Source organism: Ricinus communis, chromosome 9 (assembly GCF_019578655.1).
Source record: "Ricinus communis isolate WT05 ecotype wild-type chromosome 9, ASM1957865v1, whole genome shotgun sequence".
Taxonomy (NCBI): domain Eukaryota; kingdom Viridiplantae; phylum Streptophyta; class Magnoliopsida; order Malpighiales; family Euphorbiaceae; genus Ricinus; species Ricinus communis.
In genome coordinates, this window is record NC_063264.1 from 6,018,407 (window position 1) to 6,034,347 (window position 15,941).

At 32.2% G+C, this 15,941-nt stretch overlaps 3 protein-coding genes across 3 annotated transcripts; 2 read left to right on the forward strand and 1 right to left on the reverse strand.

Moving 5' to 3' along the window:
• Positions 1 to 2,571: 2,571 nt before the first annotated feature.
• On the forward strand, positions 2,572 to 6,082 carry LOC8285033 (probable inorganic phosphate transporter 1-5). Its single transcript, XM_002517998.4, has 2 exons — positions 2,572 to 2,862; positions 4,278 to 6,082. The coding sequence occupies exon 2, from the start codon at positions 4,332 to 4,334 to the stop codon at positions 5,934 to 5,936; it is 1,605 nt and encodes a 534-aa protein (XP_002518044.1). The 5' UTR covers positions 2,572 to 2,862; positions 4,278 to 4,331; the 3' UTR covers positions 5,937 to 6,082.
• Positions 6,083 to 6,591: 509 nt separating this feature from the next.
• Positions 6,592 to 11,667, reverse strand: LOC8285032. Its single transcript, XM_002517997.4, has 12 exons — positions 11,452 to 11,667; positions 11,236 to 11,341; positions 11,074 to 11,137; positions 10,797 to 10,898; positions 10,639 to 10,703; positions 9,910 to 9,987; positions 9,449 to 9,528; positions 9,145 to 9,361; positions 9,005 to 9,060; positions 8,029 to 8,163; positions 7,716 to 7,899; positions 6,592 to 6,903 (listed from the first exon to the last, which is right to left on the reverse strand). The coding sequence occupies exons 1-12, from the start codon at positions 11,484 to 11,486 to the stop codon at positions 6,778 to 6,780; spliced, it is 1,248 nt and encodes a 415-aa protein (XP_002518043.2). The 5' UTR covers positions 11,487 to 11,667; the 3' UTR covers positions 6,592 to 6,777.
• Positions 11,668 to 12,359: 692 nt separating this feature from the next.
• LOC8285030 (LON peptidase N-terminal domain and RING finger protein 3) lies at positions 12,360 to 15,809 on the forward strand. Its single transcript, XM_015718585.3, has 5 exons — positions 12,360 to 12,731; positions 13,385 to 13,699; positions 13,800 to 13,884; positions 14,700 to 14,785; positions 15,250 to 15,809. Exons 2-5 carry the CDS (start codon positions 13,409 to 13,411, stop codon positions 15,490 to 15,492), a joined length of 705 nt encoding a protein of 234 aa, XP_015574071.1. The 5' UTR covers positions 12,360 to 12,731; positions 13,385 to 13,408; the 3' UTR covers positions 15,493 to 15,809.
• The last annotated feature ends 132 nt before the right edge of the window (positions 15,810 to 15,941 follow it).

Here is a 15,941-nt window from a genome sequence, read left to right on the forward strand (position 1 = left end):
AAGAAGCATAAATAAAAGGGTATGATACAGATATTTCAAAGTCCAGCTTAATTGTTGTCACTGTTCTTGAATTTTGGCTCTAATATTATAAAAATTTCTAAATTTAATTTGTAACGGTAAATTCTGAATTTTAATTTGTTAAGAAAAATGATATATGGATATATTATTTAAGTAATTAAAATATACTAAATTTTATTAAGACATATCATATAACAAGCATTAAAAATGTTTAATCTGGTTTACATTATTTTTTGTTGAAATTCATAAAATTTATAGAATTCTTATTTACAAATCTAAAGTTTATATGTTTTGAATAAAATAAAATTTAATTTTAAAATTCTACATATTCAAATTTCCTTCGATTTTATTATTTCTATTTTATTTTTTTTTCATATAATTTTTTTAAAATGAAATAAATTTTTCAATAAATTTTAACCAAACGTAGGATTAAAATAGATTTCAATTCCTCTTCAGCCAATTAATAACCCAATCTACTTCCATTCATCTCATAATTGTACATGAATATGACATTACAAAATGAATTCGACAATTTTGACTTTTGAATGAATTTAAATATTATAGTGATGTGTTTTTCTTGGAAAATAGCTATGGCTATAAAAATTATTACAGTAGCTATCAAAGATATGTCATCATCTAGAAAAACTGTTAACTTGTTGAAATTTATTATGTACATTAATAAATCTAAAATATATATAGATATTTATCTCTAGGAAAACTTACTTAGAGGATAACTCTTCTTTATATATACTCTACAGATCTCCTATCTCCTATCTGCTTTCTACATATGTCCGTTATTATTTTCTCTATAGTTCTTTCATAAACACTTTAGTTTAGTTTTTATTACTTTTTTTAAGATTTAAGAAACTTTTCAAGAAGTAGAGAGTGAGGACTAATCATCTTCCTACTTGAAAAAAAATTTTAAATCTAGTGGGAGCTTTTGCTTTATTGTTTTATATCTTTCTATTTAATACCACGATCATTTAGTTAAATATGTTAAACTAGTTTTAATAAGTGTTTAGTTTAACCTTTTTACTTTTGTATGAATCTTATTATTTATTTATTTAATGAATGATTTCTTTATCTTCATATATTTATTAGTTTCAGTTATTATTATTAGTTAACTATCATATTGATTTAGCAGTAATAATTATTATGAACAATATTTAGATTGAATGTATTAGAGACTCCAATTTTACTTCAATCTATGGTGGTAGAAGAAATTTTAGTTGCATCAGTAATTTAAGTAACTAAAGAAAAATGTACATCGTCATCTCATTCATTATATCTAGATTTAAAGTAAAACAAGGAGATTATTAAATAAATGACTGGGCTAAATACTATTTTTAGCATATAGTTTTCACACATCATATATCATTTCATATTTACTTTATAATTCATTATACTTTACTTTATGAATATTATTCTATTTTTTCAAAACAATTAATTTTGAGTGTTTAGATTTATTTTTAGTATTTTATGTTGATAATTTATTTTTATAATAAGTGGCCTTATAATTCCTTGAGAGATCAATCTCGTAATAAACTTAACCTTATTATATAACTTAAACACATCATACATACATAACTTTTTACTGTTCAAACATGGGTTTATTATTATTGTGACTCAAAACATCACAAGGAAAGTATGAAATAACATTTTATATATTTATGCATGTAAATAAACTAAAATGATTCATATTGGTGAAAGGAAAGAAAATCAAATGAAATCATTATCTCTCTGTGTTGATAATTTATGTTTATATTAAATTAAATTGTTTTAGTGGTGTACAAAAATATAAGATCTAATCACGTGGCCTTCAGCATTTTTATTTTATTTCCGCAAAAACTGACAATTTAAGGTCTTGTCACTTTTATTATCATTAATAAGTTGTTGAAATGAAATAAAAAATTGATATTGGGCAATGTCAGGATTGCAATGAAACCTAACTTTGTTTTTAATTTTCAATAATATGAGATGTATAATATAATAAAATATAATTTCTTTTGTAGAATAATAAAAAATATAACTGCAACTAAATAATTAATTATAGACTTTGTTTGACAAAATAAAACAGTGAAACAAATAAACAAGTATTATTAAACTAAATAATTAATTCTTATAATGTCTGTTTATCATTAGGCCAATATCTCCAAAACAACACGAACAAATAAAATTAATTAACTAACAAATTTTTTAACTTAATAATTTAGTAAATATCAAGGGACAATTTGTTTTAAATCTATTTTATTTTATTTTTTTCTACTTTTTAAACTTATTTTTGAAAAGGGTATAATTTAATTTGTTTTTCTTTTTTTTCTCTTAGAAAAAAGAATGGCATTCTAGAAAACAACTAAAAACAAAACACAAAAAGCAGGTCAATCTGGCTGGAGTCATCTGAAGCTCAAGTCACCATGGCGAGTTGGTCCAGTGTGAAGGGTATATGGACCAATAATAATGCAGCTAATGAATAGTTTATTAAGATCACTGTGTAGTCTATGACTTTTCGTGTTTTGATTATCTTAATAATCACTTTCTTAATTCTTCTATCAATCCCAATTATCCACGTAGCTGCCATAGTTTACTGTCGCTGAGGTCGTTAGCCTGATAGGTGGCATTCATACACATATAATTACTGACAACCAAGAGGAAAACAGTGGCTTTTGAAACAATGACATTAGGCATTGACTTCGAAACTCTGTACCAAGACTTTTTGGTAACATGCCCCCATATATGCCAGACATTGTTGTGGGTTTTGCTTGGAAAAATTCTCACTTAAATAGCATCTCTGTTATCTCTGAATCAGATGCCATCTATCCCTCCTCTCTCATCAATCCAAAAAAGGTAGGCCTTTCTTTCTAAATTACAACTTGGGTTCTTTTTCTTTTTTTGTATTTTTGATTTCCAGAACAGAAAGTTGGGTTCTTTAATAACTTAAGACTGACCATACATATGACTGCTTGCATCACCTCCTGAGCATTAATGTTACATGAATGATGCCCTTTTCTTTTCAAGCTTGATACTTCTTTGTAGTTTCTTTACTGCTTTTTGCTTTTACCAGTTCAGGAGACAGAAAAAGAAAAGAAAAGGTAATATGTTGAAAAGGGGACACTCATAATCTGCTTTTTCTTTTTGGTTTTTCTAATAACATTTCTTTCTACTTCTGGGTCTGTCCATTATTTTGGAGTGGACAAAGTAATTATTCAAAAGCGGGTAGGTTCATTATTTTAGAGTGGATAATATAATTATTAAAAAGTAGATAAGTGACTTCTAACTTATTTAAAAAGTTTTAAATTCAAGCTCTAAGAATACAACTACACTAGAGTTCTTGAAGTGTTATTTTACCACTATAAGATTCTTATTCTTAGATTAATTATGGATAGGTATAATAGCTTAAACAATTTAAATTTTTATAAAATTTTACTATTTTAGCTAATTTTTTAATAATTGTCAATTTAGCCACGATTTAGCAAATTGAGTGTAATTTTGGTCTAATTGAGTTATTGTCAAAATTAAACAACATGAACATTAATTAGGAAATGAGAAATTCAAATTAATACTTTCTAATGTCACATTATTTATACAAGTTATTTTATTTTGAAATTTTTATTTTCTAAGTTGTTTCTATACTACTATTCACGTTGTTTAATTATAACTAACAACTCAATTGATTAAATTATGGCTAAATTGATAATTTTTAAAAAATTAACTAAAATAGCAAACTACTACAAAAGTTTGATTTTTAGCCTTCTGTATACTAAAATAAGAAGAAAAAGAAGTCAAATACATAAAAGTTGACTTGTGATACCAGTCTTTCCCTGAATCAAAGATGAGTTTTTAGGTAGGAGATGCATTCAGCGCTTATTAGTATCATTTTTTAGTTAGAATACTCCGGACTTTGGCTGAAATTTATGACTCTCAGAGTTGTTCAAGTATTGGCCATCATAGTGTTGCCAGATAATGATGCTACTAGCGACGCATTTAGGCGTCGAACATTACGACGGCCCTGAAGCGTTACTAATGGGGCAGCTCACTTGTGCAACGCAAGTGGCGGCGTTGCTTTCCGCCTGTAAATATATTTGCATGGCAAATTTGCATTGCTATATGAGAAATACGAGCGTCCATAAAAAGCTGTTTTTCTTTGTTTCATAGTCAATAGTTGGCACATTCACTCTGAACGTTTAAGCAATTAAGTAATTGAGACCAAAAGGACGACAACAACTGATGTTCTTTTAAAAAAAAAAAAATGAATTTTGCAGGACATCCTCGTAGATTCATTGTTGGGGAACTAAGAGTGAAATCTTTACCTAGCAATGGATAGAAATCAGTTGGGAGTTCTTACTGCACTTGATACCGCCAAGACGCAATGGTACCATTTCACTGCAATCATAATTGCTGGGATGGGATTCTTTACAGATGCATACGATCTATTTTCCATCTCACTTGTTACCAAGTTACTCGGTCGTATATACTACCATGTTGATGGAGCAGCAAAACCTGGAACGCTGCCTCCAAACGTCGCCGCCGCAGTCAATGGAGTTGCCTTTTGCGGTACTTTAGCTGGTCAGCTCTTCTTTGGTTGGCTTGGCGACAAGTTGGGCCGAAAAAAGGTCTACGGCATGACCCTGATGCTTATGGTCATCTGTTCTATTGCTTCAGGACTTTCCTTTGGACATTCTGCAAACGGTGTAATGGCAACACTTTGTTTCTTCAGATTCTGGCTTGGTTTTGGCATTGGAGGTGACTATCCGCTCTCTGCAACAATCATGTCTGAATATGCTAATAAAAGGACTCGTGGGGCATTTATTGCGGCAGTGTTTGCAATGCAAGGATTTGGGATTCTTGCAGGTGGGATTTTTGCTTTAATTGTGGCCTCTGCCTTTGATCATGCGTACAGCGCCCCTACATATGAACGTAATCCAGTAGGATCAACCGTGCCAGAAGCAGACTACATCTGGCGAATCATCTTGATGTTCGGGGCTATACCAGCAGCTATGACTTACTACTGGCGAATGAAGATGCCTGAGACAGCTCGTTACACAGCCCTTGTCGCCAAGAATGCGAAACAGGCAGCTTCAGACATGTCCAGAGTACTGCAGGTTGATCTTGATGCAGAAGAAGAGAAGGTGGAAAAGATATCTCACAACCCAACAAACTCATTCGGCCTTTTCACTAAACAATTTGCTCGTCGTCACGGGCTTCACTTGCTTGGAACTACTGTCTGCTGGTTCTTGTTGGATATTGCATACTACAGTTCAAACCTATTCCAGAAGGATATCTTTAGCGCAATCGGTTGGATTCCCCCAGCTCAAACAATGAATGCAATTCATGAAGTATTTGTTATTGCAAGAGCACAGACACTTATCGCCTTATGCGGTACAGTTCCTGGATACTGGTTTACAGTGGCTTTTATTGATAGAATAGGAAGGTTTATCATCCAATTGATGGGATTCTTCTTCATGACTGTGTTTATGTTTGCGCTGGCAATACCTTATCATCACTGGACACTGAAGGATAACAGAATTGGGTTCTTGATCATGTACTCACTGACATTCTTCTTCGCGAATTTTGGACCCAATGCCACAACATTTGTAGTGCCAGCTGAGATTTTCCCAGCAAGATTAAGGTCAACTTGCCATGGAATATCAGCAGCTTGTGGAAAGGCAGGTGCTATTGTTGGTTCATTTGGGTTCTTGTATGCTGCACAGAGTACTGACCCTACAAAGACTGATGCTGGTTATCCAACTGGGATCGGAATGAAAAATTCACTTATTGCGCTTGGTGTGATCAATTTCTTTGGAATTTTGTTCACTCTGTTGGTGCCCGAGTCAAAGGGGAAATCTCTGGAGGAGCTAACAGGAGAAAATGAGGATGAACCACAAGAAGAAGCTATTTCAAGTAGGACAGTTCCTGTATGATTTGGCTACTATAAAGAAGGTATTATCTTGTAATGGAAAATTAATGTAACTTCTCAGGTTTTAGTTTATCATGCCTCTCTGTGCTGAATAAGTATCGACATAATGTAAGAATATATATATAGTGCAATCTCAGATCCATTTATCAAGGTTTTATTCATGATAATTTAGTATGGTTGCTTGCCGGGTTGATTACATAATACCATTATAGTTATAAGTTATAAATTATATTTTGCAAGAAATTTATGAATGTAAATGTAATTTAAATATACCCTATGGTCCGTTCCAGCACCTAATCTTCAAAGCTTATCCACTAATGGAGAAATTATGATATAATAGTCTCTTACATAGTTATAAATTAGGACAATTAGAACTTCAACATGCTAGCTTTTCCTTTGCATCACAGGAAGGATCCCAGGACTTCCCATTAAAAATGTATATATACACAATGCTAGGAGATGAGGTTTCAAATTGGAATTCATAAAAATCTGATGTATTCTACTTGACCTTTAAACCATATATATAAATACAGTTGATGTGTGCTATAATTTAATTGCACAGGTTAGAATTCAAAGCAATTTGTACATCTGAAATCCAATAGAATTATGGGGAGATATAATTTGGCTGGGTGATAACGTAAATCATGGGATGAGCCTGATTAGAGGAACAATTAAACAGTACATTTATAATAAGATAACAAGACATCATCTGGCACATCATTAGAAACTATGGCTGAAGCATGAGAACATGCCAAATATATACAATATTGAGTTCAACAAGAACAACTGCCAAAATAATATATATGAGTTTATAATAGTAGGCCATGATGGTGTAAGGGAAGCAATCATACTTTAGGAGCACTGTCAGAATGCAGTTCTATGCGCATTTGCTCAACAAGCAGCTTTTCGATAACCTCCACAAAGCTCAACAGGTTAAGCCGCATTTGTATGTCCAAGGAATTCACCACTTCCTAATGAATTGAAATCACACAACCAAAGGAGAGATGAGATAAAATTCTAATAAAAAATCCATCACATATATATATCGTTACAAGAATTTTTCCAAGATGTTCCAAGAAAACTCAAACGTTTTGGGAATTTAAGCCACATGCATGCATGCATCACTGGTGAAAATGTCTCGTACCATGATTATATGTTTCGTTTATGGATCATTTTTGTTTTTCAGGAAATCTGGACACCATAATGCAGAATAACTTGAATATGCGTCATTCATGATTGAATTGGTTTAGTGCACATTTGGGCTCATATAAATACAAATCAGATTAGCTACAGGTATGTTTAGCTTCACCAATTACTTTCATACATCAAAATAATAAAACTTTCATACTAAACACTTATCTTCATTGCTAGAGTCAAAAGATCATTTAACTTGAGCATGATCTGTATTTTGCACCCCATCATGCTTGACATTTTTATTTAGTTGTTATAGAGTCACTCAAGGGGACTGGATTTAAAATCTCTAACAATCCTCAGGGTAATGCCAATTTCCGGGCAACACATCAAAGTTTTAACTATTAATAATAAATAATTCCAATGATAGGCAAAACCCAGTACTCCCATAGCACACAACTACTATATTAACAACTGCCTGATGCCCCTTGAGGCTAAATAGTTTGTCCTTGGAAAGACATTCTAAGGATCATAATTCTAATGAAGAATCTGGTAACTAAGACATTCATTTTAAGGCCCATTTAAAATATCAGAAATTTGAACATGTAAGGTTAATTCTTCGAAAAGCAAAATAGAAGATATGAATGCACACCTCAACCCTGCAAAGAAAGCTTAATGAAATTTCCTTTGAGTGGTGGTTTGAGCTCTTGAGGGATATCAACTTCAGTGGAGATCTTGATACGGGCCAACCTTGGGATAACTTTATAAATGCATCAACTCCACCAACCAAATGAGCTACAACTGTCTCATCTCTATCCAAGTACTCGAAGGAGTACCTGCATTAGGATCTCAGTTATTCTATCTCATTTACATGAAATACCTCAACTGTCTGATATCGTAATGGATCTGTGTCAATTTCAGAATGTTAATACTTGAAAGCTATACCTTCAACATAACACTCTTACCTTGATTTATTTGAACTCTTCACCACCAATCGTCTCAAAGTGAACTGAATAATTCTATCTTGCACTTTTCTTACAAGCCACCCCAAGGAAGACCTGGTCTCTGACTCAGTTAATGCTGAGTATAAAAATTCTTTCCTGCAAAATAGCAAAAGAATATTTCTCAATAAACCTAAAGCAACAGCATTGCAGAGCAAATACAATGAAGAGAATCTGATAACAAACTCAATGCTTTAGTCTTATGGCTACACACGTATAATCATCTTGTTGACTAATCATGAAGCACAAATTAATGCACACTAACATCTATAATATTACAGCATTACTAGTTCTTACATCCATGTATAGCTGGAAGACTTATAGACTAGCCAAGAAAGTTTTGGACAGAAGTGTTAGCTGGCAACTCGTCTCTGTTGCTTGAAGTGTACTAACATAACTAGTAAGACTGTAAATCAATTACAAACCCATTGCACCAACTGTAACACTGCCCTCAAATCATGTATCCTAAAGCTGTGTATCAAAACCCACATTATATTTCATATTAGTTGGAACATGACAAGCAAGTTTACCATCATCTGTTCATTCACAGCCATAATTTTTGAATTAGCAGCCTAATAAAGGATATGACTTAACATCTTACAGAAGACTAAAAAGATAAGTTAATTGTTCAAATTGTCTCTTATCATGGAAAAAGATATTGGTCTCAACAAATTATAATTTCAATAGATTATGTAAATAGGTATATGAAACTATATCACATGTGAAAAGGCATCCTGTAAAAGCAGCCACATAGAAGTTTTGGGTTTTTTTATGCAAATGGTCAAACTAAGAAGGATAATTTCCCTTAAAATGGGAGTAGTTCATGCATCATTGTCCAACAAAAACAATTTCAGCAGCAGGAGAAAGAAAAAGAAGAAGAAGAATAACAAAAGAAAGCACGACATAAACTTAAAAGGGAAATATACTGGTAAAAGCAAACCTGAAAGATTTTGCACCATCAACAATATCAGATATGTAAATATCATTTGGAAATATCTGGATAAAACTGATGAGAGGGTCAAAAACCAACCTAAGATCCATCAATTAGTAATAAATGCAGATCAGAAAATGTATGAGTACCTCAACATTCTTAAGCTCCATAGTTCCGCTAACTACTTCTATCAGCAATTCGTGATTTACTTCAGATGGCTCAGCAGTATCTTCAGTCTTATGTTGGCACATTACATCATCTAATTTTGGAAGATAAGTCCGCAATGACAATCTAATACAGGAGCCATCAAATTCAATAACCTTTAGACCTGACAGTGCCTCTTCAATCTGTTCCACAGCATCAACCCTAAAAATATGATTAAAGAAGCAAGTAAAAAATCTCATGCAAGTCATTAACTATGCAAATAACAAAATGATAAAGTCACTGAGTTACCTTTTGAATACTGAATCAAAATCCTGTAAAGACTTCAAAATCATTTTGCTTTTCGCAATCTGATCATCAAGCTTTGAAATCTGCATGGTGTACCAACCTCATAAATTAACATTGATGAACAGAATCTCAGGGAAACAGCTCCAGAAATAGATCCGAAGTTTAGCAACTACAGTACAGTGAACTGCTATAATATACCACAATTAAGGTAGAACAGAATTGACACCTCTAGTGTAATGCATTGGGAATAGTAAAAAGGAAATCAAGAAAAGGCCATATATCATGATGCCATAGGGTCAGCACAGTCATCAGACCGAAACCATTCATTAATTAATTCCTACTTGCATCAAGTTTAGTCGTAACATATGATAATAAATATCAAGAGTCCATCCATGGAATTGAAACAATAAGAATCCACAGGGTGCAAAGAACAGTAAAAAAATCAGAGGAGCATGTTATAATACCTCAAACTCATAGTCTCTGTGTGCATCTGTTGAATACAGATCCTCTCTGCATGCAACCTCTTTTTCTTTTTCCACATCCTACCAAAGGTACACAAAATAGATTGGCACCAGCCGCAGTAGTTTTCACATCAACATCAGGATAAAGCAGTTCTTCACGACAAGATTAGAAGTTGCCGTACTTGTACATCTAACATACATCTTTTATTTTAGGCAAACAGTTAAGGTCCATTTTGAAGGGTGAGAGTAATCAGTAAATGCCAAAATCTCACTACCAATCTAAGAGTGGCCACATTATGCATAAGCACTAAGGGGTTGGACTCTCGTCAGAGCTCCCCTCCCAAACAAAATCCAATATAGTGCAACCACAAATAGAAAAGGCCCCCTCGTGTGGAATGCAAATATACGTAATCTTTTCTCAAATAAAATTATGAATAAGAGCAGCATAGAATCCATTAAGAAAACATCAAATAAATCAAAACCTCAAGAAATGACATGAAGAATACAAATGTAAAAAACTTAGTAAAATTGAGACGAGCATTCTTGAGGAATCAAATTAAAGTCCATTTTGGTTAAGCTGAACAAAAATTCAACCGAACAACCTATAAGGACATACCAACATATAATTAGCTTCACAGTCTCTCATAAGAGCCACGTTTTCATTTAATCTAAGTAAAAAATAATGGCTTTTGCAGCCAATGAATCTTTGATTGAATAAAGAACCAAACTAACCTTTGATGAAATAAAATCTAGCGAACATTTCAACATCTCAATATCACTCTCCAATCGGGTAAAATCTGGAATAAACAGGTAAACGCCCATATTAATATTTATAAAAAAAAAAAAAAAGTAAAAATGTGAAAAGTTATAATAAAGATTGTGAATTGAACCTTCCATATGGTTTCTATTAAGAGCTTCGATTTCAGTAGAGATCTTAGCAGTCTCAGACATTGTAGTGCTCAGCTCCTCTTTCAAATGCTCTACAAATGCATCTACATAAACACGTGCCATAATCATAAATCAACACATGCATAGGATAAAAATACATCATAATATCTCAGTTCCACATAAAGCATAAATATCCGTATCAATGTTTCTAAACTCACAAAATTTAAATATAATAATAATAATAATGACAAAAAACTAAATAGAAATAAAGAAGATTACCTAAATCCTCAATTCCTAAAAAATTGAAATCAGAACATTCAGACATAATCTGCTGCACTTTGCTCTGCATTATTGGCAAAATTAACCACATTACAGTCAGCTAATACAAAGTAATAAACCTAATTATGGCAAATAATAAAAATAACAATGGTAAATAGAAACCTCGAGGTGAAGAGCGCAATCTTCGAGGACTTGATCAGAATGTGAAGAGAGCATCTCTGTATCTCCATTGCAACCACTGTAAATTTCTTCCAGATCTTTTATTCCACTGCAATTAAATTCAAGCCAACTAAAAATTACTTTAAAAAAGAAGAAGAAGAAGAAGAAGAAGAAGAAATGTATAATTATAGAAGAACATAAATTGGAAAGTGAAAGAACCAGATAATGGAATTAAGATCAAGATTGTTATCCATTGCTGTTCAAATTGATTGATGATTCAAGCTCCCGCTCAACTATTTGATTGATTTGATAATTTATAGCTAAAATTATAAAAAAAAGAAACGTTTTGAAAATTTATAATGAAAGAGGACAAATCAAAGATGGGTTAGATGTGGGCTCAATAAATTAGCCCATATCCTGACTCATGGCTTAAACATCGGCCCAAATACAATCTACAAGAGTTCAAACCTCTCCTCAATTTAACGAGTAATCTTTATTTTTATAATATATAAAATAGAAAGTTAAGTCAAATTCACTCTTTGCTTCGTATTTAATAAAATCACCATAAATTTTTATATACTTAATTAATTAATTTTAACTTTTGTTGACAGAAATTAAAATCATTAATAACATATAAAGTCCATTAACTTGAATAATATACTTTACTCTTATATTAAATATTTCTATTATATACTCTTTATTATATAAAGTATAATTTTTAAAATAAAAATTATTATTAGAGATGTTTTTAAATATTTTTGAGAAATAAATGGAATTAATAATCTTAATTTTGATTCTAAAAAATTTCAAATTTTTTAAAAAATATAAGTTAAAAAATCTCTCAAACTTTTAATTTTTAAATAATTAAGAAAATTATAAATAAATTTTTAAAATATTTTAAGTTTTAAACTTTTTATAAAAAAGATAGATAATTGAATCAGAATTAGCAATCACCATTTTTGAGAATCAGAAATAAATTTTTGAGCCCATATAACAAATTTATTTGACCTCATACGAAACGGCACCACAGAATATAACTGCCCTTTTTACTGCCTTAAGTGAAACGGCGACGTATAAGAGTGTGAAAAGGGAGAAAAAGGAACAAGGGACAGAGATTTAAAAGGAAACAGAGAACTCAAAAAGGGAATCAAAATCGGCGGCAGAAGAATGAGAAAAGAAGAAACAGAGAAAGAAATTCAATTTTTTTTAATTGAAAAAAGAAAAGGGGAAAGCCTCTCTTAGAAATACTAAAAAGTAGGACCTTATAATTAAAAATTAGATTTTTTTTTAATTTAAACACATCGATTTTCTTTCCTAATAAAACTCTTTTTTTTTTTTTTTTAACTTTATACTATTATTCTTATAAATAAAAAATCTAATCACTTCATTAAAAATGGCAATTCACACCAATTCCATTATCAATAAATCCCTTTTTACTCTTCTTCTTCTTCTTCTTCTTCTTCTTCTATTGTATATCGCCGTTTTCGTCTCTCTTTTGGGTAAGCTCTCTTACTTTTTCGTTTATATGATTTAACTTGAGTGATTTTTTTTTTTAATTATTATAATGCAGATGCCTTTCTTTCTGCCTGTTAAGATGTTCAAAAAGTTTTTAAATTTTTTGGGTTTAAAGTATTAGCATGTGGGATTGTTGCAACTGCTTATTGGGTTTATGCAATTTTTAAGAAATTAACATGCTACTTTTGCATCTGGGTAATTTCAGCTAGTTTTAATATTAAAGAAGTTTTATTTATTTGTTTGTTTATTTTTGGCTTTTTTTGTTTAACTATCAGCATGGTGGAATCATTGATGATGCTTATTGGGTTTTCTGTAATTTTACGATAAATTGGCTTGCTTTTTTTCTTTCTTTCCGTAGTCCGGGTAATTTAGGTTTTTATGTTGAAAAAGTTTTGATTTCTTTTAAGGGTTTTTACAGTATTAGTGTTTGGAATGCTAATTGGGTTCTTGCAATTTTATAAGAAATTAACTTTTTTTCCCTGGGTGATTTAGATTTTTATGGTGAAAAAGTTTTGACTTCTTTTCAAAAGGATTTTTACAGTATTAGCGTTTGGAATGATATCTGGGTTCATGCATTTTTGCAAGAAATTAACATGCTTTTTTTTTTTTTGGTTTGTTTGTTTGTTTGGTATTCTAGGGTTTCTTCTGATTTGATGATAGCATGAATTCATGGGGGTTGAATTGTCTAGAAGTGGACATCACAGTGGCAAACCCTCAAAGAAGAAGAGGGTTGGATTTAGACTTGGATCTTAACTATCCTTTACCTCCTCAAATGAGGGCACTCGACTTGTCACTTGGGTTATCCAGTTATAATAATAGTTCTCAACAAGTTCAAGTTCAAGCTCAAGTGCATGGATGGTCTCTGTCTCACCATCATCAAGTTACAAATGCTGCTAGTGAGGTGCTTGATGATGATGAAGTTGCTATAATTTCCCCAAGGACATTTGCTCAAGTATGTTTTATCATGTTATTTCTGATCATTATTATATTTCCAACATTTATTACTTCTTTTCAATTTACATCAATTTAATTTTAAAAATTACATTGTTTAGTCCAGGGAAATTTCTGAAGGAAACCATTCTCATGGAAAGCGAGGTGTGCTTCGCGAAGCTACAGGGACTCCTAGGGGACGCTTGGGTAATTGGCCTTTTTCTGTTTTTTGTAACCTATATGAAATGAATTTTTCTCCTAGATGCTTTTCTTTTCTTATAATGCTTTTTGTTTGAGATCCTTCTTTATTTTTCCTTTCTTTTTTTGTAAACTGAGCTTTTATTTCCATGTAATATAGCTCTCGAGAATTGAATTATACTTTGTATAAGGTGAGAGTAATCTATGATGTCCTGATCAAAGGTCTAGAGCTAACCCAGGTAGGCGTATAAACTGAGTTTTTATTTTCATGTGATAAGTATCACTGCTACTTCTCAGCAAGCTCAAACATAATTGTGTAGGATAAGATTAAATGTGACTATGCATTAAAGTTACATTTTATAGAACCTTATCACAATTTTGATGCGTGATCAAAGATGAATTTGCTTCATTCTTGCGTTGGCTTTTGACCTAGTACTGGTTTCTATCTTCATTCTCATTGCTGATTGCATGACAGTAGCCATTGTTATCTTAGGACGACATGACTGACAGAAAAATTGGTGCTACCTTTTGAAACTTTGTGTTGAAACCTTTTCTTCCCTTCTGAATGTTGATTAATACTATTAATCTTCTTAGTTTTGTATCGTTGCTTTTTGATTTTCATTCTGATAACATACTACTCGGAGATTTTTTTCAGTGCTATGGTTTGGAATTATTTTATTTCCTCTAAATCTGAACATATTTGTTCATTAAACAAGCTGCGTTTTAGAGTCAAGCTTTTGTTATGAAAAGCATATTTTATGTCTTTTTCACATGGAATTGGTATAGGGCTCTAAATCTATTTTGATGTAAATTGTAATTAACAGCTGCAGCCATTTTGTGCACCAACTGCAAAACAAGAATGCCTGATGACTGTCAACCTTGCTTGAAACCGGGAACAAGTAACAAGAAGGTCTTGATAGCATTTTCCTCAGTTTATTATGTCTTGATGTTTTATATTTTCATTTATTGGCATGTGTTTCCTGGTGCTTTGAAGACTCATATTATATAGCAATTGCTTGAAACTGTACTACTTTACCATCCAGTGAAATCTGTCTAAACGGCTTGTTTGGTCTTCCAATGCAGTATAGATTAAATGGCCAATTGTTCTTTTCTTCAAGGTCCACCTGTGTGGACATTTCTGGTCACCTATGCAAATATGCTACCTTATGCAACTATTCTTTTGAGTCTAATGCTGAATGCTTTATTTTTATCTACTTGTTCATGATCACTATTAGTGCTCCGCTTTTATGCTTTGGCAGTCCAGGAGATCTATTAGTAAAGCTCCTCTTCATAGGCTATCATGGTGGATGGTTGCTGCAGTTTTCACATCCCTGGATAAGTTTATTCCTAACTGTTATGAACTCTCATGGGCAGGAAAGAAATGTTTTCATGACTCAACAGTCGCCCCAGTCTGTCTCTTCAGCTGAGGATCCTATCTTTAGTTGCGCAGTATGCATAGGCCCATTAATTGAACCAACATCAACAAGGTGTGGCCACATCTTCTGCAAGGAGTGTCTCCAAAGATCACTAAAATCATCACAGAACAAATGCCCAACCTGCAGGCAAAAAGTCGGAAAGAGAGGCATCTTTAGGGTTTATCTTCCTACCACCAATTGACTGAATTTGAGGGGAGTGATAGCTAGTTTGGCTAAAAGCACTTGTGTTGCTTAGGTATATAGTGCCCTCAATGAATTCGCTGACAATTAGTCTGGCTGACCGCTAAAAATGTAGTTCCCTCTTTTAGGCAAGTCATTCCTTTCTATGGATGAGAGGGAGACTTAGGTACCAGGAGAAATTCTTTTGATTTGAAAAATAAATTATTGATCAAATGCCCCTGTTGGCTGATTTTTAAGGAGTTGTACCCAATTTTGATTTAGTGATATTTTGTACATAACGTCATTGATTCATTAATATTACTATAACAATAGAACTGATATTGGTTTCCATGATTTATAAGATGAAAATATGCCACAATGCATTATGCAACAACTCCCCCCAGACACATTCATCCTGATTTAAAATTGTAATTTGTCCCCATTTTTATAATACACGAGTCATGGAACTCT